Genomic DNA, 27,680 nt, shown 5'->3' with positions numbered 1-27,680 from the left:
GTGTGTCCTTCTGATAGGATTCCCTTCGTGCATATGAGGCTGTTAGATACCAATGTGATTAGGGTAGTACAAGAAGCTAAATTTAAAGCACAGGGGAATGTGCTCCCAGCATTAAATGCATAAGAGCAGATAATACATAGTTTTAATTGCAAGAACCTCTTAAGTGAAATACAAGATCCACCTTATCCTGGACTTGCTACACGGGAATTCAGGTTTAGCACTTTTTAATGTATTCAACAGCATGCAAGAAGTTGCTTTAATCTTTGATCAAATGACATTAACACCCACACAGAGAAGCATTTTCTAGCAAGTCTTGCCAAGTCTTCTAGGACAGCCTCCCAGAATATACTCTGTTAGAAACATTTGTAGTTATGCTTGCCAGTGGCTCCGGTGGCAGCTCCATGTCTGCATAAAAGCTGGAGAGCCAGAGCAGCAGAGAGTGGGAAATCCTGTACTCCTGCTGGCACCAGAGTCTGAGCACACATTGTAACTGATTGTACAGTGACGGGAATACAGTACAAGTTAGAGCAGCAGAGGGAAGTTAGAAGTGCTTAAACCCCCACTGAGGAGTTACAGTACAGATGATACAGCAAAGGATAAAAATGTCATACGCCTTTTAAATCAAATTTAGACAACACTTTTCATTCAGCTTGGATAAAAGATAAGCATTCATTTGCTACTCTGGCTTTCAAAAGAATAATACCCTTTAGCTCAAAAGTTTAAATTGCTTTTGAGATAGTTAATAGCAGAACATGGCAGTGATTTCCTGCCCTCAGAGGAAACTTCTTCTCCCAAAAGATGTTCTCCCACATACGACTTTTGCAAAAACCAGCATATTTGATAAACAAAATGGAGACAACAGCCAATTCAGTAGCACTCAACTGTCTTGAGCCTGTACCCACACTGGCCATACCAAGCAGGTCCCAGGTCAGCCTGGGAAACAGGCATTTGAACAGGTCATGTAACTCTGTAATTTACAGGGAAAAGTCAATGTTTGCATAGGGCTTCCAGATAACTTAATCACTGTTTACATAACACTTTCATATAAATTACATGGCATAATATTTCTTATTAGAAAGAACAAAAAATTGATCATCAGTTTCCAGGTGGGATTCAAAAAAAAAAAAAAAACAAAAAAAACCTTTATTTTCAACAACTAAACCCTTTCAAAAAAAAGAAACAAAGGGAAAAATCCTTTCTGATTCCTACAAAATTCTCTTTATAGGGATTTATGTGGATCTTCTCATTGGAAATCTCTGTATTTTCAGCTGTCTGGCTTCAGGGAGTTCTGGCTGGCAGATAGCTGCCAAAAGCCAGGGAATTTTATCAGAGTAACAAATGCTCTGTTAAAGGACATCGGACTTGATATAAATTCATAAGGACTATTTGTTGTAGAAAAGGGAAAAAGGAATGTGACTGCACTGAAAACATCTGAAGCTTTGTTTGGTTGTCTGAAGCAAATTTCAGAGTTTGTTACAACATAGGTGCCAGTTTAGAACTAGTACTGACAAAGGTGCGTAGATACATATGAAGTCCATTGTTTTGTAAGAGGATCCCACAAAATCCAATAGCAACAGCTAGAAGCACAAGTTTGCTGGCTATTAATGCCGGTTGCCCGAATAAATGAGCACTAGTAATTCTGCCATGGAAAAAGTACAACTGTTTTGGGAACATCTGAAAAGAGCAAACTCCTAAAAAAACCCCAACAAAATCTCAAATCTCTAAGAGATTATGAAGATCATCTGAGTGATCTTTCACATAAAAGCCCAGTATTCCTAATAATCCCTGCTGTCATGCTTGAAGAATTAACCTTTCACTCAGTATTCCTTTCCTCTACCTAGAAGATGTCATAACTCTGCTTAACTTGATTTGATGGGCTAGCTTTGGTTTGGTTTTCCACAAATCTATACAGAATTTTTTACTATATTTTTTTAAGATGGAAGCTTTTGGTAACAAGAAATCAAAATTAACTCCAGCTTTATATACTGAGCACAGTGCAATGTATTAAGTATCTTTAATACTGCCAAATAAGTGAGAACTGAACATAAGTGTCTTTAGTACTGCCAAATAAGTGAGAACTTCCATGTACTTTTGCATGGAAGTCAAGTAAAAGAAAGTAAGGTATTTTTTAACTTGGATCATTTCATTGATGTGATGTACAATGCAACCTTACAAAAAACTTGCACATATCTAACAAAAAGGGATAAGGGACTTGCAAATGAACAACCTTTATTTGGTTGGGGAGGGACCATAGCATTCAGTTCACATGGAGAAACAGGTACACCAGAATACATTCACAGAATGTCTAGATTTGTATGGTCCAAATTTTTCTCAATCTGTTAAGAGTGGCAGGGAAAGAGATGCAAGTAGCTATTTCCTCAGTAGCTATGCTGTGTTGCGACCATACCCAGAAATATGACACTCAAAACAATTTCGAATTCTTTCAAGAACAAGTCTCCAAGTCTCATAAGCTCCTAGTACATCCTCACATACTCTAATTTAAGTCACAGAGCATTATCTCTTCACTTCCCAGCAGTATACCATGTTTCAAAAGAGGACTTACTTCAAATGACAAGGAAATTAGCATATGTATTGTGATTAAATCAAGGCATGTGTTTGCCCCATTGCTGCTGAGGTTAAATGAAGTAATTCCTGTACCTCTCCCTTTCCACATAAGGGAAGAATAATTAATTAAAATTCAGAAGGTAATCACAGCTCAATAAAGCTGACACGCATTTTTGTCTGTCCATTTATGTTTTTGCAATTAGGTGCACTGGGAAGTCACATAGAAGGTCACATTTTGCTAAAATCCAGTGATGTTTTCACAGCAACAAAGGATATAGGGGCATGCATGTTTTAATTAATAAGAACAAGGCTTCTAAATGGCACACCATGAGTCATTAAGTTACTGGAAGCTGTCACAGTACCCTATTGCTGCCTCCCATGCACTCCCCTCATGGTCTTCATGTGCCTTTCCAAAGGCAATTTCTCACATCACCCTGTAGAAGAAAAGATGTGCCCAATGTACGGGCCTTGAGGATGTTAAGACAGGATTCAGTGAAGAATTGGCTTCTTCCAAGCCACAGGTCTTTGGTTACTTGGAACCTTGCTGCATGATCTTTTTTTGTTTACACATCTGAAGAAAACAAAGAATCAAACTCAGTTGCAGTGCTGAAATTCACAAATAACTCTTCTGCATGTAGCAAAATGGCAGCTGGATTAAAATGGCTTAGTCTCTTACACTCTCCTCATGTTCGTTTTTAGCTCCAGTGTTGGCTTTCAGCTAACATGTGATTCAAGTATTTTGTTTTAAAAAAGGCCAGGGAACCTTTTGCAGCATGAAATTTCAAAAATACTCAGCAAAATATCGGTTCTTATCAGAAAAGTCAACTTGCTGAATGCAGTGAATCAGTTGTGCTAATCAATACCAGACAGAAAACTATTAGCTCAATGCTTTTTTTAGCTATCTTTTTCCAGCTAGATATAGAAATGTGATCATCAGGCTCTGACCTCTCTATGTATAGTTCATTATATGACAGTTATGTTTTATTAATTTGTACTCCTAGAATAGAGATCCGTGGAATAAAATATCAAAAAAAGGTAAAACTACCATGTGAATAGTGAATGTCTGATGTAAAAAAAATGTAATAGGATGATCAATTTTTGGAAGACAGAACTATAGTACTGTCCAGACAGCTCTGAAACTGTCTTTGTAACTAGGCTAATAGGTAAGACACATCAGATACTGCAGTAAGTGAAAGAAAACTGCTACTTTTTCAAATGACACCACAAGCCAGAACCTGGGCAGAATCAAAAACTATAAAGACCTGAGGGTGCACGTGAAAAATAGTGGTGCCCAAGTTATCTTTTATTCCATTCTAACAGGTAGAGAGGATTCAGCCAGAAATAGATGTATAATGCAAATCAACTCCTGGCTTCATGACTGATGCTGTCTTGAGGATTCTAGCTTTAATGACAATGGGGCATTCTTTGATGACTATAGCCTGGTAGGGAAGGATGGGATCCACCTGTCTAAAAGTGGCTAGCTTGGTGAGGTGGGCTTTCAAATGAAGTCACTCATGGATGGTATCCATAGTGGCATCACTCATGCCATCACATCCAACTTGGGAATAAGCCAGGCCAGCCAGAGCAGTGATGAAGCTCCTTAGTGTCTCCTGAGACACGAACCAGAAAGCCAACCACCTCAAGAGTGTGTATGGCTATCACGAATCTTCTTGCACCCCTCCTGAATAGTATGGATGCTCAATTACCTCTCTGAAGTGCCTGTACACCAACACATGCAGCATGGGGAATAAACAGGAAGAATTAGAGATTTCTATACAGTGCAGGGACACAATCTCATTGCAGTTAGAGATATAAGGTGGGATAGCTTGCATGACTGGAATGCTGTCATGGATAGCTGCATACTTTTGAAAGACAGACTAGCAAGGCAAGATGGTAGACTCGCTCTTTGTATGTGAGAGCAACTGGAAGGTATCAAGCTCTGCCTAGGGGTGGATAAAGAACAAGACAAGAGGTTATGGGTAAGAATTAGAGGGCAGGCTGACATGGGTCTTGTGGGCATTTACTACAGGCCACCTTATCAGGAAGAGGACAGAGGCAGATGTTACTGCTAAGCCACTTTCCATTATCTTTGGAAGGTTGGAGAACAAGCCTATAGAAAACAAGAGGTTCCTGAGGACTGGCAAAAAGCCAGTGTCACTCCAGTCTTCAAAAAGGGCAAAAAGGAGGACCTAGGAAATTATAGGCCAGCCAGCTTCACCTTCATCCCTTGAAAGGTGATGGAACAGCACATCCCGAATGTCATCTCTAAGCACACAGAGGAAAAGAAGGTTATCAGGAGCAGTAAACATGGATTCACCAAGCAGAAATCATCCTTGACTAGTCCAATAGCCTTCTATAATGAAATAACTGACTGAGAAGATGAGGGGAAAACAGTGGATGTTGTCTATCTTGATTTCAGCAAGGCTTCTGACACGGTCTCACACTAAGTATTTATACATGTTGCAATAAGAAAACAAATCACAGGGGTTTTAAGCAAGTGCAAAGGGCCTTGTAATCTTTGAATAAAAATCATCCTTCTACTTTATGCAATTAATCGTTTGCTTTAATTTGATTTTCTGCACATCCTATTTCTTTCTCTCCAGGGTTTCCGAGGACTATTCCCAACCAAGCAAACCGCCTGGGGCACCGAGCAAGCTTCGCTGAGACCACAGTCCGTGTCATTTGCTTACAATCCTGAAGAGGGTAGAGTTGCACAACTCATGTCTACATCTCTCCCAGAAACACAGTACTTGGTACACGTTCAACTTGGAAACTAAAAGACTGATCTTTGGATCTGTGTCCATCCCCTCTGTCACACTATTTAAAGTTTAGGACATAAAAAGAGCATGCAGAGTTCTGAATCTCACCTCCTTAGTCTTCCAAATATGTTATTTAAATACATTTCCGTGCAATTTGCCACCATGTTAACAAACTACAGATAAGATAACTTAGTTTCTGTCAGGTCAAAATCTATCAATAATTTTATAATTGCACTACATACAGAAATTTCACAGCAAAAGACATGTGATCTCTAAATAAAAGATGTTATCCCACTAATCAACCAGAGCAGCATTCATGATGTGAGCCACTCCCACTAACCAGATCTACATTTGAAGCAAATGTAGTCCAAATTACCAGCACACATTCAGGAATCAGCTATGATTAATGAAGGCTAACAGGAAAAGAAAAACCACTATGATGAAATGGCATATTTGACTGTATACTGGTAGAGCATCTATTGTAATCCAAGGAACAAACCCCCCTGATTTAACATCCTCCATTTGGAAATATAAAAGTGTTTCTTAGCTCATTGCCAAACAGCTTTCTAAATTACCTGAATTCATTTTTATGCATTTCAGCTATTTTCTTCTCTAGTTTTTGTGACTGCTTGGGAAAAATCTTAAAATCGCTGATGTAATTCTCTGGGTGTTCCTCAGGATCATAATCACCAAGCTCAGCTAAACAGATCCAAAACACAAGAAAAAAATACATAAATTGAATTTCAACATTAGTTAACATGGAAAAAAGTCACTCAATACAGTGTAATTCAAGATATTCCCATGATTGGTAAGAATCTAGCATCTCTCAAGAAATGCTGCTTTAAAGAACCAATAGTTAACTGAAACAAAAAAATCCTTATAACTGCCACTCCAGTCAATGAGTTTCAAGTGAAGTTCATGTTTATTAGCTGCAGCAGTAATTAGGAATCCTAAACTACTTTCTGTGTCAGAAATGTGCTCTGTAAAACAGAGGCATAAGAAATCTTTCTGCTTTAAGTACCTGTCATTCTGGTATCAGGCAGAACTGAAGCAATGCACTTCAGATTCTCCTCTTTTTTGCACCAATTTACCCTAGCCGATATGCACTGGTTTAATTCTGTTCTAGCAGAGACGCACAGGCTGTAACATTATACATGGCAGTCCACAGTATTTTATTCCTCTTCTAAAAGATGTGTCACTTAGGTACCCAAACATGGCATATGGTATTTTAGCTTTCTAAATAAGCCTCTTCTAATAAAGTCCTGACACAATCTTGGTTTGGATACTCTGCCTTATAACGCACTAAGACCTTCATTCATGTTAAGGTAAAAGGAAGTGAACTTCCACACATACAATGTGCCTAATCAGACATTTAGTTATTTCTCTGTGTGCAATTCATGACATATTCCTGTATTTCTAAGGAAATGATGGAGAGAGAGAAGGGGAGAATTAAAAAAAAAATAAGAACCTTTCTCCTTGAATTATGTCTACTCTTTTACCCAGGTATTGCGGCATTACAGAGGTCTTCCTTACCCTAAGAAAGGGCACTGACTGACACTTTTTCCTGCTTAGGTCAAATGGAATAGGAATTTACATTCAGGATTCATAACAGAATTTTGCTTTGTTTGTAACTGCAATCTAACATTAATGCCGTAATTTTTCACTTAAATTCCAAAATAACCCATTAGGATTTTTAAGTTCCAGCTTGGTTTTAATTGGCTAAATGGCTGAATTACTTGAAACGCTACAGTGCATGTCAGTGTAAGAAAACAGTGCAATGACAACAACCAAAAAAAGGCTATTGCTAGCTATATTCCCTCAACAGTTTTGAGTTTCTTTTTATACTGAACACTCCTACCAGTTACATATTTTAAATAGCCTGCTGCTTGTACTTACCTTGGACAATACAGGCACCCAGGTAGGCAGCATCAGAAAAAGAACACAGCAAACGGCCATGGAAAATATCCCTTTTTATTTGTAGGTATAAGAGGTACCTGAAATATAATTAAAAAAAAAAAAAACAGGAAACTATGTGGCATCTTTTTGTAACACATTTAACTCACCAGCGTGAAAACAGCTGTGTGTCTCTCTGAAACCCTTTTGGATCTCTCTGTTGCTGCCTTAAACGAGAGGAAAAAGAGGCAAAGTGCAACCACAGGGAAAACTAAATGTAAGACAAGATATTTTTCTCAATAACAATAAAGTAATGACAGCAGGAGTAATAAAACCCCACTAAGAGATAGCATGGAAAGAGTCTAAAATGTACACCTGTTACAATGCTCATCAGTAATCTGAAATAAATTACAGTGTGTTTTCTTGAACACACCCCCTCTCATTAAATGCAGGTATACACAGAAAATCTCTCCCTTTATCACTGTACACAAAATAGCACATCGGCCACAGTGCAGAGGATTTCTTTCCTTTTCTGTTTTTTAATCTGCTAAGAATCCTAGATGAAGTTTTGAGGTAAAAGCAACTACCTCAGGCCCAGGAAGAATCAGGCACAGGTGACCTGCCTGGGAAAAACCTGTCCCATTCCTCTCAGAGCTGTTCTACCTCCAGGAGGACTTGGGAGAAGAAAACAATAGCCTCTTTCTACCTGCCCTCCGACTCCTACCACAGAGAAGCATTGTTTCTAAGTAGCAAGAGTAGAAGAGCAGCCACAAGGCCATCACTGTCTCCCCCCTTCTCCCCTAAAGAGCAGCCTCCCAGAGATGGACCAGCTCACAGCCCAGTGACTCACTTGGAGCTCCTTTCCCAGACACCTAGCTAGTTACCATTCAGCAGCTTCACCCCTGTGGGAAAATTAAACCACTTCAGCATTGCTTAAGCCAGATAAAGTCAACTATTTAGAGGGTGCTATCAGACTCAGTGGCTTCTGCCAGGAGCTTCAGGACATTCCTTGATGTTGCCAGTCCTCTCCAACCTTGAGCTACAGCGTAGACAATAAAAATGTGATATATGAATAACACTGATGTCACACATATTTTGCCCAAGTTACTTGGATCTCTATGCACCATAAGCTCCTGCACCAAGTATCTTATCTGAAGCTTACAGTGCATTCTAGAAGACTGGAAGTAGTATCTATGTGAAGAGCAAGAGGAATTTTCCTCCTTTCCTTGGATTGATACTAATTGCTACATAAATACGAGACAGTTACCACAGAGAAAAGCAATTTATTCTCATTGTGAACACATCCCTTTACTCCATTACAGTATTAAAAGTTTCTACAGGAACCTTCCACTTCAAGGCCTTTTTCTGTTATCTTGCAACTCCCTTTTTTTCCTGTAATGAGTGTCCAATAACAGCTCACTAATTCACTGCCATGATTGGGTACTGTTACAGCACAAGCAGTTCCCAGAGAATAACTGCATCAGGATGCACCAAAGGCCTCAACGAGATGCAGTAAAAATTCTTAGTCTGCAATGACAGCAATGACAATAATCTGCAATTTCCAGACTACTGGAAAAGGCTCAGTATATTGGTACGGATACCATACATAACCTGGGCAAATGAGCAGTCCACACCCTAAAACTTTTGGTAAGTCTTTCCAGGGTGAAAAAAACTGGGTTGCGGTTCTTCAGGGTGACCACTAGCCTGAAGTCAAACTCAGTTCACTTTTTAAGAAGTGCCAAAACCAGCCACCTGTGAAAAGGCATCCCAAGACTCCGCAGAATGGCTTGTTACTTGAGCTGTAAGGTCAAAAGATCTCCACAACACCACGCTTGTGGGTCCTGAGTTTTAAAATTACTGTAATGATATACAAAAGTAAATAGGCTTCTGGAAAAGAATACTAACCTTCTACTCCTGGCCGACATTTGCAGACATGAGGCTGAGATTACAACTAAGAATTTCAAGTCTCAGGGCTATGCCAAGTCCAACTCTAGAGCTGTACTGATGAAAGCAACACTATGAACTCCACCTTTTCCATTAATAATTTGGTATTTCAAGAAGATAAAATAGTTTTGAGGTAATTATTTCCCATGTAACAGAATTGGGAACCAATACTTCACACCCTGCATCTATTACAAGACCATCTATTATCTTCAAAGCCCAGGGAGAAATGGAAAATGTTCCAGAATTGACTCAAAGCATCTACTCAAGAGTCGGGCAGCACCTCTCTCTCTCCCTGTCAGATGCTATGCAATAAATCACAAGTTAAGATTCCTGAAGTGTGATGGCAGGGAGTCCCTTTCCCCCTCCAATATACAGTTATTTTATGAGAACAAACCTGAAAACACACAGACATGAATTCATTAGAATCCAATCCCCCCCCCTTTTTATTTTTTTTTTCTTAATAATAAAAACAGCCATAAATACACCAGTTTGTGATCGATCACTAAGCACACTGGCACTTAGGATCTAAGGCAACAGCAGCAGCATCAGAAACCCCTCAGAATGAGGGCAAGAACTCATTTCTATGCGTTCCACTAAAATTCTGTGTGGATGAACACGGGAGTCTGGGTGGGAGTGTGCATACTTGTGGCATTTCTAAGCAAACAGTTTGCTGCTGATCAAAGAGGATCAAAGATCCTCAATGTCGTTATTCAATTTCTGCATCCATAATAGTCTCTGAGCTAATCTTGAACAAGAAATGCATAGCTTTATTTTCTCTGTAAGAAATGAGTTTCTTGTGTAAGCCTGTTTGCAATCTGAAACAACCAAAATTTGTCAAAAAATACTCCTCAAAGTTAATTTTATTACAATATAAAATAATGTATACTCTTTAATCTAAATTGTCAATATATGCACTTTTGTCAATTACGTGAAGCTAATAACAATGTATTATTGCCCATTTCCTCCAGTTAAATCACTGGCTCCACAAGTTGTTAAGAATTAAAAATAAAAATAAAAAAAAATGAAAAATTAAAAAAGCAGAAAATTTCCATAATCATTTTTCAGTAACTTCACATAGTATATTTTTTATTGTCTTGTCTCCCTAAGATAATAGAAAATACTTCTTTTCTGCAACAATTAAGGAAACAGAAATACATACTCAATTTTTGCTGAGAGGTATATTAACAGAAAACAGATAAGAGTAATCATGGGATATATAACTGAAACAGAGCATAAGATATAATTTTAGGTAAAAGAACATTTGTGCCTCAGAGCTGATTTCTCTACCAGTGATCATCCTGGGATGACAGAGCTGAGCACAAGCTTCTGTCACAAATGGGGGCCACAGATGTTATTCATCTGTCTTTGCTTTAAAATATAACATATATATGTAATGTATAAAATATATACTCCCTAGTGCTTGCTAGTCTCAGGAAGAAGCTCTGGCTACCCTCCCTTGCATGAAAGGGGTTTAGTTGTCTCTTAAATGGTTCATGTACCTTCCTATTACAATTTTTAAAACAAAAACACTGATGTTTATTTTTTCTGTCACTAAGATTCTGTGCTACTGAGCTGTTGCATGCATTTCACAATTGAATCCTTAATTAAATAGTTCAAAATTGTACTTCCAAAGAATTATTTCACTTCTGAGGAAAAAAAAAAGTGCAAAAAAAAAAAAAAAGAAAAGAAACATCTCCAAGACAGAACGCAGCAGTCAAGAAGGCAAAAGAGGCACAGAGCACAGTGGAGACTGGAGAAACTGTTAGATGGGACACAAGACAAGCACTTGCACTCCTAAGGAGGGCAGGGAATTACCCATGCAGAGCAGAATCAGAGTCTGAATATGTTTTCCAGAGACTACCCACACAGCAAGCTGTATGGGATGCTGTTCACCTACAAAGCAAGAAGGGCAGTTTGGAACAAGACTAAGGCACTACTGAGTTCTTTCAAATGAAGGAGATCTATGCACTTTGGACTAAAAGCTAATCTTGCAAGCTTTGCCAGAGGCTGGCTCAACCTCAGACACTTCCTATAATCCTGATAAAGTAATTTATGTCCCAGGTCAGCAAAGACCTATGAATGTGTACCTGACTACTGAAATCAGTAAGGTTTCTGCATATACTTAAAGTTGCCTATACCTACAGAAATAACTTGCAAAATCAGATTTCATTTTGCTGCTTCTCGTATCCTTCCACCACAGCTGTTTTTCCAAGCCCTGGCACAACTTTGTAGCCTGATTTACAGTCCTAAGTACCAGCAAGCTAGTAAACATATGCTTCAGTGCTAGACTCTATCATTGGAATAATCTCATTTTCATCTATTATCTGTTTGTAATGCAGATGACTCAACTCCAGGTTAGCCAAGCCGCTCCTGCAACTGCAGCTGAAGGGTCAGCAATATGTATCCTTGGTTTAAGCAGGCTTTGTGACCCCCAGAGATCATGTTCCTAGCTGCTTATCAGTCAATTTATTTATTGACTTTTATCTATTCTATTTTTACTTATCTATTTTAAGATGCTCACTGAGGCAGGAAAGCTTTCCTGCTGCCAAATTTTGTGCAGTTTTTCTCGTGTTCAAGTCACTTCACTCATTTTATTCCAGCAACAAGCATTTTTCCCAGTGTTGTCGCAGCCTTTCTAATTGAAGGACATAGTCACCTCAAGAGATACAGCAATGTTTCAAAATTGTTATCTCAGCATGGTGTCTTTGACTGCACTGCTCTTTCCCATGCTACTGTGCATACTCAGGTGCAGAGTAGCAGAGGGCAAATGAATGTGTTTACAATACCCCTGGACTGGGTGCCCTTCTCTTGCATAAGAATTTATGATCATTTTATGTGTAATATTCTGGACACTAACTGCATATTCCCTCTTCTACAGTAGATATCAAGTACTCTGCAGGAGCACTGGTTTCCTTACAAAGTCTATGAATCTAACCTAAACACTAATACTTAATAGTATGTACTACCAGAGTTAAGAGAATGATCTTTTCTGTGCTTTACAGTACCACCTAGATAAAAAGGCTAATAGAAAAAATAGTTATATACTCTAAAATTATATTGCTTGTCTACATAATAATATTTGAGGAGTATTTTGATATTTTATAAGTTAAAGAAAAACCATCACTCTAACAGTTACTGATAAAACACAAAGCTGACAGGTAGATCTTGTAGTCTTCAAAGACAGGTCTCTGAAGTTATCAACTCAGGGTGGAGCAGCAGCCAAAAAAGCCATAAAACATTGGGCAGCATCAGGAAAGATATTGTGAGCAAGACAGAGGGCAATTTTGTCACTATTTAAAGCCTTGATGTAATCACACCTTGAGTGATTACACACCTAGCTCTAGTCTCTGCATCCTAAGTTGGATGTAGTTGAGGTTAATACAAAGAACAGCTAAAATAAGTGACAGAATAGAGCCTCCCTTAGAATGAGAGATGGCGACTGAGAGGGGGTAAGAGTGAGTCTTGTGAAATCTTGAGGGCAGTGGGAAAGGCAAAGGTAGAACTGCTGTTCACTGAATCCTGAAAAACTAGAGCTACAGGGAAGGCATGGGAATCAGGAAATAGTTTAAGGCAGACAAATGAAGTACTTTACACAGCAGGTAGTGAACTAACTGCCTCAGGCAGCTGGGAAGACAAACATTATTACCAAGTACAAAAAAAGAATGATTAGACAAATTCATGAGCAACAGATCCAGAAAATAACACTAAAATGAACAGGCAGGAACGTAACTGTTAAAATCCTAATATAATAATTCCAGACCTTTTAGTGTATTTGGATGCGGAGAGTGTCTATTTGTTTTCTTATTTTTCTGGAATACTAGCATGGCTTAAACCCATCATAGCATTTGTAAAACAGATACACATGTCAATAAGCATGCCGCAGTAATATCAGTACAGTAGTTGCCCTTTCAATCCACCTAATCAGTCATAAGCCAAATTCTAGCAGACAAATTAGTAACTAGGAGCATAGCCATCATCACTTCAAAACATAATCTTCATTCCAACACAGGAAAAAAGAGAAAAATCTATTTATCTTAAAATATCTAACATCAAAAGCAGTAGCAACTACTTTGTTAATTTATTTAGGAAATCGCATGACTTTCTTTCATGTTAACAGGCACCTGCAGGAAGAACCATCCTTCTTGGTCTGTGCCTTCTGGAGAGAAGTACTAATGCTAAGCATTCAAACACAAAAGTAACAGCAACCTGTAACTTCATCCTGAATTTACATCCCTCCTGGGTGGCCAAAATCATCAGAGAAGCTCTGGATCCACAGTATTAAAAAAAAAAAAAAAAAAAAAAAAGGAGAGAGAGAAATTAAAAAAAAAAAAGAAAAAACCAAAAACCAACAAACAAAAAAAACCTCAAATAAAACAAAAAACCAACAAGAACAACAACCACTATTCCCTCAGAAATAAATAGTCTGTTTTCTGCCCTGTGGTGGGGGTGAGAAGGTCATTTGAATAACAGCTTTCCAGTAATCTCAAATATCTGACTTTGGTGGTCAGGATGATGACTGCTGCTTGGATCTAGTAATACATGGGCTTGGCCCTCTGCCTTCAGAGCTGGCCAGTTCCTGCATTACAGTGTATGGTCTTCCCTTGGGAAAAGTGTGGAAAACTGTCATGCCATCCAGCTGCTTGACAGCACTGGCTACAGACAGAAAAAACAGAAAAAAAAGCTTTACTGGTACACAAGAAGTCATTTCACCAATGAATTAAGAGCACAAAGGAGTAGTAAGACACAGCTTTGTTTTAGATACGGGATACCTAAAAGCCCCACAAAAATGCAGGGATAGATTCTATTCTGCAAGCTTCCACAACTAAACTACACCTTCTCAGCCTTCGTCCCTTCCCCAAAGAGGATCACAAGAGGACCTGTGAACGTGTAAGCTCTCCTTCTATGATAGGCACAAGCGTCACCAAAAAATGCAGGACTGTCCTGGGTAATTTTTTTCCCCACCCTGAATGATTTCTGCAAGCCTGCCAGCACTATGTGCTCTTACTAACGACCTCATTCATTTTTAAGACTTGTGCTATTCAATCTAATTGTGAATCCAATACTATTAGAACAATAAACTCATTTGCAAACCAGCCAATATGGCCTTGAGAAAGCCAAAACAGACTTGCAGAGGCACTAAAACATAGCTACCATTGCACATCGCAAGAGCAGGACAGGGTACCCAGAGAGACAGATGATGCTATTCTAAAGGTGCCTGGAACAGGGGTCAGCAGCACAGGCTCACCTCCTATTCACTCACCCTTGGAAGGATGAACATATTGCAAGGCTTTCCAACTTGTAAATAATGGTTTGATATTCAAATATCAACCAGCTGGAGCACTATCAGTCTCAACTGCCCTCCTGCTTCTGAAAGGAAAGCACCAGGCTTTTCCAACAGAAGGCAGTAACAAGTACAACTGCTTGAGGTAGGACCAGTGGAGCATTGCATACATGCATGCAGCTGTATTGCTGTTCCTCGCCTAAGCTAGCTCATTCAGAACTCTTGAATTTGCCATGTTTACATACCCCAAGTCTTTGTCATTTTATATGACTTCCAGTTAAACATTTTTTATCTGCTTTTCTTGTATCAAAGTACTCATTACACTGTTTTATGACAGCCTAGTGATTGAAGAACTGCTTCTTGGATTAGGAAATATGGGTTAGGAAAAAATGGCATGATGGAAGCTAGTTGAAATAATCCATCTTTAGTAAATGCCACCAGCTATTCACCCATACCATTTTCTAGGTCTGTTTTTCATACAATAATCATGGATTACTGCTGATACAGTATTATCTGTAGCATTTCAGATTATTCCTTTGGGACCTCAAATGACTTCATACTCCCTCATTTTAATTATACATACAGTATAATGTAGGGATTTGGAGATAAGAAGGCATGAGGCCTTGAGCTGCTTTATTACATAAGAAAGAGCAAACACTGATTTATTTATTACTTAAGCAAGAACCCTGAAAAAAAAAAATAACATAGCAAAATTTTGTGCCCAAATATGACCATTCTTTTGATTCATCTGTTCACACTCTCTTAACTGTTCCCATTCTGTTCACATACAACATCTCAGGCTTTCCCAGCTATGGACCCTCCCAGGGTGCTGATCTGTGACAAAAGAATAGGAAGAGAGGCACATAGCAAAAATACTTGTGGTTTCAGAGAGCATAGTGGGAAGCTGTGCATACAGCAGATTGAATGACCTCCGTAGTTACAACTTCCCTTATGACAATTTTGCATCTTTGTATGCTATGCCAGCAGAATAATCTTGACTGTCATAGTGAACTCTGGATTATCCTTTTCTCTGCACATGGTTCTGTACACATAGCTAAAGAAAAATCCCCTCTCACCATGAAGCCTACCATGCTCTCTGGGAAAAGAGACTGGAATGTACCACAAAGATGGGGGGAAAAAAAAAATGGAAAAAGAAGAAAGAAAATTAGCAGAAAAGGAAATTAGCCGTAATACCGAAAATGTACTGAAAATGTATGTATTCAAGGTCTCTACCCGAATCGTGTGCAGCATCAACCAGAAAACAGACTGCAGAGCAGATGTTGATTTAACAGGAAAAGAAACTGAAATTCTGTTTTACAGGTTTGCATAGTTTTATAGGAAACAAAGGAGATGGGAGGACCTGGTGTCATGTTGCTGATGCCTACTTTAAAACTAGCAGTGATTACTCTCATTAGGGATGCTCAGTGAAGCCAGTTAAATGCTGTTTTCTGAAACTAAAGTACTTTGTTCTGACTCCATGCCACCTATAAGTACTAGACAATCAGATCTAGAAAGCCACAGGTACACCATTCAGAAGACCCTGACACCTTCCACATACTACACATGAAGCAGAAGTCAAACTCTCAGAAATGGCCACAGCATAGAGAAACATCACACTTCTACTGAGGCTGAACACCTCTCTCTGCTTAAAAGATACACAAACTCTTCAAAAGTCTGTATTCCCTGTTAGTGTTGCAATCTGCTAAACCTCCAGGGCGCCTGAAATAAATTCAGAGGCCAAATCACTTCAGCAAAATAGGTTAAATCCTTGCCACTTTCTCGTCACGGTTTTTAAACATACATTGAAAAAAACTGCCTGATTACTTTAGCTATTGGAAAGAAATAGTGTGTCTTTAGGGTCTCTCAAACATGTTTCAAACGTGTATGGCTTCGCTGTCCCACTCAGCAAGCAGTATTTCCAAAAATAAGGCCAGATCTTCTAAATCCATCCTGACACAAGTTAAAGAGATGAGTTAAGGAAGTTAAGCACTGATGTGCCTTAAGATTTGGACTTCGTTGACAAGTCAGGATTCATGTAGTCTGTTACTACACAAACTAGAGAACTCGGGATGACAAGCCCATGGCCACTGAAAGTAACTTGTGAATTACAATCCTAACACCAGCCGACTATTTAGCAATAATACCTCTAAATGCCTTAACAGCCAGAGGCAGGCACTGATTTTATTTCAAAAGCATAGCTATGAAAGTGATTATTAATTAAAATGAGGGAAGATGAAAGTAAGCAGCTGGAGTAGTACGACATGACTAACAATATCCACAGGCATCCTTAGCAGTAGAACAAAATGACAGGCAAGCACATGGATCGGTCCTTTGCCCGAGGCACTCCTGGCCTCTGAACACAGTGTATGCACACTTTTTCAGGTTTGTACAATTTTTTTCCCTACAATATCAAAAACAGAGGGATAAGTTCAATTATGTAATTCTCCATCTTTGTTTCCTGAAAATAGTTCCAACTGTAAAACCACAGACTAACTCAAGAATTACAGTCCAGCACAGGCCACCAGAGGTAGGATAGAAATGAAGTGGGAGTAATCTGAGGTGAGAAATATTCAATTTTCTCACTGTCAGTGATGTCTAAATCCTCTATAGCATTTCTACACATGTAATACTATTTTCACAGAAATCAAATAATTTACCCCATACACACACAGCTTCATGTACTGGATAGAATTTTTTTTTTTTTTTTTTGCATCAGATATTGCTGTGTAAGAGTGGGGGAAACAGCTCTTTTTAATATTTGGATGTCTCTTTGAGGCCTCTATGGTACTTGATTAAAGATTTATTCCTATAAAGCTTTTACAAAGACTGCATCGACAATAATCCACATGGGGGATTTAGACAGGGTTAATAAATATTCTGAACCAAAGCATCCAGGACAGGATGTCTTACTGTACCTTAATTTCGTTGTCTAATTGGGACTACAGACACCCGTCAGATTTCTATCCAATTGAAGAAGCAAGAAAGCAGCTTTCTTACATGCTTAGACATGCAGAATAGCAGCAATGCAAAGCACTAGTACTCAGACTCAGCTGACTTTATATACAGCTATGAAGTACAGATGGCTTTAAGCCAAAGGGTGGCAACGTTCTTAATTTATTTTCAAATAATCTTAAGCACACACAGAAATAAAGATGATTGCTCAGTGAAGACAGCAGAGATTAAAAAAAAAAAAAAATTACATCTACCAAAAAGCCGATTAGCTTTCAAGTTTTCATTGCTTCCCTCTGTCACACACTTAACAGGCATTTTTCTTCTTGAATTTCACCTATCACTGCAATACGAGAAAAAAAAAATAACTGAAGCCAATTTAGAGTGTCACCTTGAATCTGACCCTCTGCTTTAGACGATGAAACAAATTCTCAGAGGTGAATTACATGACTACACATCCCTCACTCATCTCAGGAGCATTACCTGTACTTTGTTATTGTGTAAGAGACCTGGGCAGACACAAAGCAAAGCCTCCAAATAGAAACACTGGGAAACTATAAAGCTGATAATATATGAAAAAGCACCATGTGCACAGGGTGGACATATGAAAAGATTAGTTATTTCTCCTTTTTAAGTCTTAATAGTATTGGTTTTAACTGAAGACCATAAAATATTTTTTCATACAGCAGCTGGACTTTAAAAATTAATTTGAAAGGTTCCAGCAAAGGCTAAAATGAACTGACAGCACAATACACTTCAGTGAGCTAATTCTAGAGTCTTTGCATTTCAATAAAACTTCTCCTGGGAGGGTATCCAAGTAGTTACAAAAAAAAAAAAAAGTCAATTAATTAAGACTCTTCAATGAGGAAGGTTTACATGAAGTTTATACTCTGGCTCATAACAAGTAAAATGTTCATCCAAGAACAAAGACAAAAAAAAATGAAAAACCATTGATTTCCTGGTTTACAACCTGTTCACTCAGTTAAACAGTTTCAGTACTCCACCGAAGATAAATAGCTATAATGTGAACTGTATGTTCCAGCTGCTCTATACAAACTATAAACTTCCCATTCAGCAGAATACAAGCTGTTCCTGAAACTTCGAGAATGAGACCAGTGATAATGGGATCACTCCCATTCATGTGATGACTCATGAGCATAAGAATTTGCAGGGACTGGGGAAAGCATCAGTGAAGAAGTCAGCACAAGTGCTCAGGGGCTCCATGCTTCTGCGACATGCAACTGAGGTGCAACCTCCTGACTAGCAACATGGCAAGGCATATGTATATGTAGTTCTGCACAGCTGGTGCACAGGTCAAAAGAGCTGTTGTTTTCCTACATTTTTCCACAGTTGCATTTCTTGAAAAGTACCCAAAGCAAGAAAATAGTCACAATGGCTAGTAGGAAGGACAAAACTACCATTTGTTAAGTATGACTTTATTTTGACATACGTATGGCTATTTTTACAGCATAAACTGGAAAATCCCAATATAAGCAAAAAGAACTCTTAACTTCCGGAACAGCTTTACTTTAAAAATACAAATATATTACAACTCTACATCAGTTTGCTAAAGGTTTATCAGTACGTTAAAAATACTATCTTGGTTGTGGTCCTAAAGATATACACAAGAGAAAATTCAGTGGGACTATACATGCTCCTGTTAAGAGAGTAACTCCTGAAAGAGTTAAGGCCATTACTGAATTAAACTTCATAGATGATTTCAGTAAGCAAACCAAAACTAAGACCCAGAAGGAACTTACACAAGACCACAATCCTTGCCAGGGTAAAAGTCAGAATAAGCCTTGTCCAGTTATTTGACCACTGTTTCCCTTTCTGAAAGTTCTTCAACAACGTGACTACTTTGCTGTATGTTACAAAAAGGTCACCTTAAACTGTTTTTAAAAATCGATAGGTACCACAATAAATAAAAAAGCTACCAACAGTGCAAATGGCTGTTCGCTCTAGTATTTTAGCATAAAAAGTGAGAACCCTGCCCCACACAATACAGTCTGATTTTGAACTTGTTAGAAGACATAAATTAAATGCACAGCAAACAAACAAAACAAATACCTGGTGAGCTCTTCTTTAATCTTCAGGGGTTCATGTGGGTAGAATTTCACTCTGAAGCACATGGTAAATGGTGGATGAGCTGAAACATTATAAAGATAAAGCATGAGAACAGTAGCAAACATTGTCTCAGCCACTCGGAAGGCGTAAACTCCAAGAGTCTTAAAAAGTAGCTGGTGTGATGGTTAGCTCTGAAGCATCAGGCAGCGATTCAAATAAACCAATAAATACTATACATATGTATATATGAAGAGAACATATGACAAAGGTGTCCAAAGCATGTGCAAAATAGACCTAACGTAAGCAAATCGATTTATAAAGGGATTTGCACCTCACAAGACTTTTTGTTTAATATAAGAAGTACAAAATACATTTGGACTGCTTTTTTTTTTTTTTTTTTTTTTGATAAACAGGAAGCAGTTGCATCTTGTCACAAAGAGATACAAAAGCTGTTATCTATATTTGTTATTCCTGACAATGATAATACCTAGACTACAAAATGGAAGAAACCATTAATTAAATTTGGTTAATGAAGCTAGAGACAACAGAAATTATATTGTTTACAGTATTTAGTAAGACTACATTACCTACTCTTGAGCTATGGTAACAATACCAGGCCTTAAGTACAATACTTTCTCTCAAAAAAAAATAATAAAAATTCTCAACCAACAAAACAAACACACAAAAAGATGTAGTAACAGGAATTATTTCAATTCTGCAATCAGTATCTCTCAGTTTTACATTAATGAGCACAGCTTTATATCCCACTGTTGTATCTCTGATAGTATTCAAGATATCTTATCTTAGGCCAGTTGATCTTTCAGTGACTACAGGAGGGACAGAAAACAAATTGAAGACTATTAATCCCACCAAAGAGGTATCTTGTGATAATCATGTTAGGCTAAAAGATGTGTTAAAACCATGTAGAAGGCTTAAAAATATCACATCACGCACAATACGCAGGTAGGCAGAGCCCTTATAACTATCTGTAGCCAGGTAATGTTCATGTTTTAAATTCCAGTTCTCATTTTGCAGTGAGAAGGAAAATAACCACATCTTCAAAAGGGGAAAAGTGTGGGGGAAAAAGTAAGCTGGCAGGGGTCCTTTACCAAAACGTTTACCAGCACAGCCAAATAGAAGAAAAGCTGAGACTTCAAACAAAACGGGAACATGTAATAACTGTGCTCATTTGGGAGTGTCCTACAGACCTGAGTGCAAGATTATAATCCTTTTATTGTAATATTTAACTATGAAATTAAGTTTCTACATATTTATACCCTCACTCAATATTTATAGACCTTTCCTTTGGGGGGGGGGTAGTTGGGTGGGTTTTGGTTTGGGTTTTGGCTTGTTTTTAGTTGTTAAACGAAGGCATGCATGTAACTTTAATTCACAGTAAATTACAGAATTATAATATTCTAGTTAGATTCAAAAATCCCTTGTCTTAATGTATTCTGAATACACTCAGTTGATCTAACTTCCTAAATCTGGAAGAGATGGTGCTTTCACATGAGAAAAAGAATGGAAGGTTGAAGAACAGGGCAAAGAAAATTACAGAGAAAATGAAGGAAGAGAACAGGTGAAGCAGAGGATTACGGTTTAGTCATTATAATATATAAAAGTAATCATTAAGATACCACAACATTTTATTGTACAATCTCCTCAAGCTCACTGACTTGTATAAACTGCATGTGCAAATTAATTCAATAAACATGATACCTCTTCAAGCTACTCTGACTGCCGTATTTACATGTATGTTGCAGTCTTCCAGAAACTCAGGTCTGGAGATCACATAGTTCCATGTGATGTACAAAAGCAACAGAAAATAAAAATGCATTACATCTTTCATTATGGTAGGTATCTTTTGAACAGTCTGACCGCTTATGACAATGTAGAAATATTTTCCCCTTTCAAGACCTCATGTTGCACTTTTTTTAACTACTTTCTGCCTCAACAAAAACTGCTGGTTTCACTGTTTTTTTACTTGTTTAAATAATTGTTCACTGAAGACACAAGAAGAAATATCAGAAGAGATGGGGATGAAGAGATAAAAAGCAGGGGAAAAAAACCAGAAAGTAAGGAAACAACAAATAGAAACAAACAAGACAAACTGAAGGAATAAAAATAAGCCTTAATTGTTCTCTAGAGATGCTTCAAACATTCAATCTAATCAAGTCCTCTGAGGGCAAGAGAAACACTCAGACTGCTTTCTGTGGGCTTCAGCTTCTTAGACGTGACTGCAACAGTGTCTTACTGTAATTTGATGTAGACTGCAAAACAGAGAACACTGTTACATCCTCTCTGCCCTTTAGTGGCAAACTAGAAGGTAAACCAAATTCAATACCCAAGAAAGTAAAACAGCCATCCAGAGATTAAGGAGTCATGTTGCCTGGACAAACCAAAAGATAATGTAAGTCATCCTAAATGGTTCTGTCTCTTAGCAGTAACATTCTTAAATCTAAGCAAGGGATAAAACTTGGACTTTTATAATGCGGTTGCATTCACAAATCATGTTAGAAGAACTAACCAGTATTAACCGAGCAAGAGCTCTTCTTCAGAAAAAAAAAAAAAAAAACAACAAAACAAAACAATAACAAAACAACCCACAAACCTTTACCTGTCCTGGAAGATTAGAAGTAGTTTATGCTTGAAATAGGGATGCAGACATAAGAACAGCTAGTGCATGGCTCTGCAGGACCCTAGCTAGTACAAGCATACTGCAAGACCCTAAAAATGTATTGAATTTTACCTAAATTTTTGGATGTCAATGAAACAATTAAAATTTTGGCTGTGGTAAAAAGAAAGAAAGGAATATACATATATATCAGAAGAGCCATATTCTGGCAGTCTGTGGTAACCACAGAAAAATTGCAGCTGCCCTGTATGCACAGAGTATCATAGCAAGGAAAGGACAGCATACACTGGACTAAATAAAATAGCCCAGATTCAGTTAATAGGAAGCATTTTCCTTGTAGACAGAGGCGTACACCAGTGCACAGAATATGCAGATTAGCAAGATTTGGCAAGGCAGTTTGCAGCCTACTTTGAAACACTTCCTAGACTCAAGCCTCTGCAACAATATTCCTCCTCAGCAGTGCAGCAAGCAATACGAAACAGGGCTGCTGCAGACTGACAGAGGTCTTCCCTCAGCAACTGCTGCAAGTATGGCAATTTGAAATTTTAAAAATAATATGATCCCCTCCAACCAATTCATCTCTGGAAATGAAATAAGAATGTACTCTATAACTACACAGTGAAATAGGATCCTCTTTTTTCTGTTCTTTTTTTTTTCCCAGTTAGAAAACCAGCCCTAAAGAATGAGCACTTGAAAGGGGAGGAAGGGACCCCCACAGCTATCTACTTTCCTCTCCATCTTCATTTTAAAATGGATCATAAGCTTAATGTTCCTCCAAACACACATTTGATGTTATGTAGACATTTAGTAAGGTTTTTGTCTTACAGATTTTATAACATTAGAGAAACACACATGAGAACCTCATATTCTCTCCTTCACTATATTCTTGTAGTGGAAAGCAAGACAGGTACGTATGAATTGCATAGCTCAAGAAATGAGATTGTCAAGCCAGACAATTCCTCAATTCCTTGAAAACAAAATCACTTTCTACTACTTACTCGCACATTAAAGTGGAAACATTAACAACAAATCTTCCCAAAACGGAACTCAATTTACAGAGGAACATTTCTTCAAAACTAGCCTGAATATAATTAGTTTTAGAGCAGCTATAAGCTTTTTCTTTCAGACTGGTCCTTTACCTATCAGATAAGGAGCAGCCATTAGTGAAATGCCTAAGGCTTTTGTCAGAATTTCCTACCATCACAGGCTTTGCTTTTTCACTAAGAAATGTTCACAACTACAGTAACTGCAAAGGACATTAGCATGGAAAACAGTACTGACTGCAAACTCCACTGAATAGGGCTATTAATTTGCCAGTTTATGTGCTAGCAGAACATAAAAGATGAAGGCAAAAGAATAAATAAAACCATTTAAATTATACCAAATGTTCAGACCTGTCCTGACCTAGACCCCGATGAAGGAACTACACATACAGCATGAAAGTTTCCTAGGCAACTCATGTGTTTTCAGGGTTTATTTCAGTTGCATTCAACTAAGACAAACTATCCAATGTACATGAAACAATAAAGATCTCCTACCTAGAAAATGGAACTCTAACACCCTGATCAAAACAAATGGGGAGATGGGACCTGCACCCTTCAGCACATGTATCAATGTATAAGAGACTGCATCTTCCATGCATTCATTTTTAAGCAACACCCACTGAATCACACTTCTTCTGTGTAGATCAAAAGGTTATAGATCTTATGCCTAAGAAAATTTGCACATTTTCTTCATAGAAAAACTGAAATACTATCTTTTTGTAAGAGAAAAATTGCTTTTTTAAACAACAACAACAACAAAAAAAAAGCTGGTAGAAAACGTGGCTGAAGTTTTAGAATTGTGAACCAAAGAGGGAGAAGGACAGAAGATTCTCAGCTGCCACTTTTGGGAAGGTTTCCTGTTTGTTTTTAGCAACTTGCTTTTCATCCAGCACAAATACTAGGTTCTGTAATGAGCTTTACTGGCAGCGCTGTTTTTTTTTTTTATTAAACATGGATTCAGATGGATACTGAAAGCCAAAAACAGATGTTTAAATTACCTTCATAGCCCTGAGAATGCAATGTTTCAGAAAACTTCTTGCATCTCTCTTTGATGTTAAGCATTCTCTATATGTATACTCTATACCCACCAAAAGGTAGTGAACATCAGGAAAAAAAAAAAAAAACAACCAAAAAACAAACCCAAACCAAAAAAATCATTACACTGAAACAGTCTTCATGATCACTGATGATGCAGAAGGATCTCTGGGACACTGTAAGACATATATTGCTGTTTCCATATACTTCTTCCCTTACCAAACAAATCAGCTGTTTGACCATATCACTTCGTGAGCATGTTTAAGACAGAGCACTACTCAGTGTTTTTATTTTATGCGTAAGAGATACAGGAAGGAAGGAAGGAAGGATGGAAGAAAAGAAGGAGAGAAAGAAAGACAGAAAGGTGGATTTTCATCAACCAGTTATAAAAATGCTTTAAAGCATGTTAATAAGAATCATACATAAATAATATACATCATTTGAATTAACACCAGAAGAATCACACAAATCTTAATGTTTTCACTGTGCATGGATTTATGAACCTGACATCTGAATAAACTCTTTACATTTGTACACAAAAACTGATGACAACTTTGAGATTTAAGAATCTTTAGGGGGTTTTGCACAACCCATTTCTGCATCCGGGTTCTTGCTTTCCCATTAATCCCATTTCTTTTCACACTTTATAATAGCATTAGAGATTCAGGAAATTAACAAATTCCGGTGGCCTGACACAGGAAAGCATCCTCTTTGGATTACTCTCTCAGATCAACTGATATGTAAAGCAGCAAGAAAAACGTGTGAAATTTGAACTACTGCACACCAAAGCAACAGAATTGATTCTGTCATCAAGATCAAAACCCATAGAGTTGGACATTTCCCACAAAGCAGATTACAGGATAGATGCATACTTATTATGCAGAATAACTTTCAAAATTATTGAAAAAAAGAGAGAGGGAAAGTGCATGGGAAAACTCTGTTCTTCGCTTAAACATTAGCGCTGATGTAACCAGCACTAGGATTTACACTAAGACATTCCTAGACAGAAAACAAGTAAAAAATGTAAGATGGCCAAATGGTGAAGAGCGTTACTGCCAGCATCTGGGAGATTACAGCATACACAAAAACATGCAAAACAGTAGAAAGACAGGTTTTGAAAATCTTGATATAGAACCACAAAGATGCAGCTACCTCACGCAACCTTTCAGTTTCTCAACACACTGCTGGAAGCACAGTGCTCACAGCTATCAATCGCTGGCCAGCAAGAGCCTTCAACTTGTAAAAGAAGACCAGCAGTGGTCCAGAACATTTCTCACAGCCTAAAATTTCCACTCTCCGGCAGAACTAGTGGTAAAAATTAGACCTAGATTTTACACATCATGTATTGCCACAAACACTTGAGTGAAGGTGGAAAACGCAAAGGTAGAGGTTGACAGAAAAAAAGCAACATGTTTTAATTCTTCTCTGTTGAACCAGGTTTCATACGTGATTAAGACAAAATTTAAAATATTTTGGAAGATTCTGTCACATCCCAGAGTTATTATGAATTTAAAACAATTTTTGCAAAAGCTAAGGAAATTAAAATCTTAGAGCACCACATAAGAGCCTATGAAGACTTCAAGCATGCAACATTCTATCCCACCAACAGAATCATATAACTGCCGAATTGTGATTTCTGTACAACGTGACTATATAGAGGGATTATACCTGAATGATTCATATACTACTGAGCCCCATGAAACCTAATACCTACTGAAACTTGTATTAGAACAATACTCCCAGTCATTCATTTTCTGTTCTGTATATTTTTCAATACTGAGGTGCATGAATAAACTGAAAAGCTTGTTACTCTGCTGGGAGAAAATGGAGCTCCTCACAAATAGTAGCTGAGATCAAGCATGCAGCAAATTTTCAAATTTGCCATAATCCTATGAAAATCTGAGCATTCAACTCAATTCAGAACATTTTGAATCATTAGTATTAATATAACCTACTCTTGCAGCAGAGGAGATGAAAGTCCATTCTTACGTACAATCACTGTGAACAGCTTTCTGCCACCATTTCTCCTACAAGTCATATATACATAATGTATGTTCTATTAACCATTCACTTCATGGTTTCAGTTTTTATACTTTCCACCTGATTCTAATTTCAGTCCTCACTTGTGTCACCTGAGACTCTGATGCTTTTCAAATGAATATGGTTAATTTCTTCTTCTGAGTCTAAACCTTTTCCTAGAAAATTGTGTATTTTTAGATAAAATATGAATTAACCTTGTGTACCTTTTAAAAATTTACTGTCCTACATTAATACAGCATATTTTTACAAAAAAAAAGAAAGAGGTTCCTGATGTGAAATGCTTACAGAAACATCCTTGAAACCTGTGGGAGAAAAAGATGTATTTACCTGTAATCACCATGAAGTCTACGCATGCATATTTTTATATATGTATGTATGTATGTTTTGTTTCCTTAAAGGGCTATTGTAGCAACTGAAGTCCTTTATCTGTGACAAAAAATATAGTTAAGTTACACTAGTATTAACCTGAAATTGCTTATAAAAAGCCAATCACAGTAGTTAATTCTACTCCTGTGTCCTGAATCTAAGGCTGATAGCAAAACTCCTTTGTTAGCATCTCATTCTCTGCTGCTGTTGCTGTTGAAAAATGTTCACAGTGACAGCTAATCTCATACTAACTGCATTCTGTTTTGTTATTTCCTACATGACAAATTTTCAGTCTTCAGAGTTTTGATTAGGATTTACCCAAAAGCCACACAAGTCCTCTGATAACACCATCACATCAGTGCATCTATGGAATTTACGGAGTACAATCAATCACATCTAGGCACCATCTCTATGCAGGTAGCAGGTAGAGTTGTTCTGAATAAATCAAAACACCCTCAGTGTATCTGGTGGCGGAGTTCCTGAATATGTTGCTATGCAAAGTGCAACTAGAAACATGAGCTTCACTTTGTCGGGTGAAAGCAGTAATACACAGCACTTGAGTATGCTGGATGGTAGGAGTAATCTCAAACCAGTGCTCTGCATTGTCAGGAAGCAGGAGACAGCAGAAAGGGAGCAAACCAGAAAGACCCAGAAGCAAATTTCCACACTCCACGTTTCACTGCCATCTCCCAGTGGCATCTGACTGAAAACAAGAGCTAAGAACATACTTGGTCTTCCAACCAGATCTGCCACCCTACACACATCAGCTGACCTCTGCCTCTAGCTCTGAGCAGCAAGGGGAAGCTCTTGATATGCAGAGCACTGTGAGACAGTGTAATGAGAGTATCCTGAGTTTTTAGGAGCCTATATAAGACACAAAGGGCCTATTTGCATCAAGAAACAAATTAAGCATATTCTAAGTTACTGTGTGGAAGCACAGGAAAACCTTTGGGAATTTCTAAAACATGAACTCTCAACACTCACATTTCATTTGCTTGATGATGGACTTGTTGGGCTCAAGCCAGTGCTGGAAAGACAAAGCAGAGAGCAGAGGTTAATACAGATCACATCAGACAACAACATCCTTGTACAGCTACATAGTA

General features: G+C 37.9%; 1 protein-coding gene across 1 annotated transcript in view; it reads right to left on the bottom strand.

Moving 5' to 3' along the window:
- FRMD3 (FERM domain containing 3) overlaps window positions 1-27,680 on the bottom strand; it is a 141,571-nt gene that overhangs the window by 38,988 nt on the left and 74,903 nt on the right. The window contains exons 3-6 of the mRNA XM_065661540.1: window positions 27,562-27,604; window positions 19,462-19,540; window positions 7,221-7,318; window positions 5,900-6,023 (exon numbers count right to left, since the gene is read on the bottom strand). Of these exons, the coding sequence (XP_065517612.1) occupies window positions 5,900-6,023; window positions 7,221-7,318; window positions 19,462-19,540; window positions 27,562-27,604 (344 nt within the window). The remainder of the gene's footprint in view (window positions 1-5,899; window positions 6,024-7,220; window positions 7,319-19,461; window positions 19,541-27,561; window positions 27,605-27,680) is intronic.

Source organism: Lathamus discolor, chromosome Z, assembly GCF_037157495.1.
Source record: "Lathamus discolor isolate bLatDis1 chromosome Z, bLatDis1.hap1, whole genome shotgun sequence".
Classification (NCBI taxonomy): Eukaryota; Metazoa; Chordata; class Aves; order Psittaciformes; family Psittacidae; genus Lathamus; species Lathamus discolor.
The sequence above is the reverse complement of the archived record's forward strand: the minus strand, read 5'-3'. Positions and strand labels throughout refer to the sequence as shown.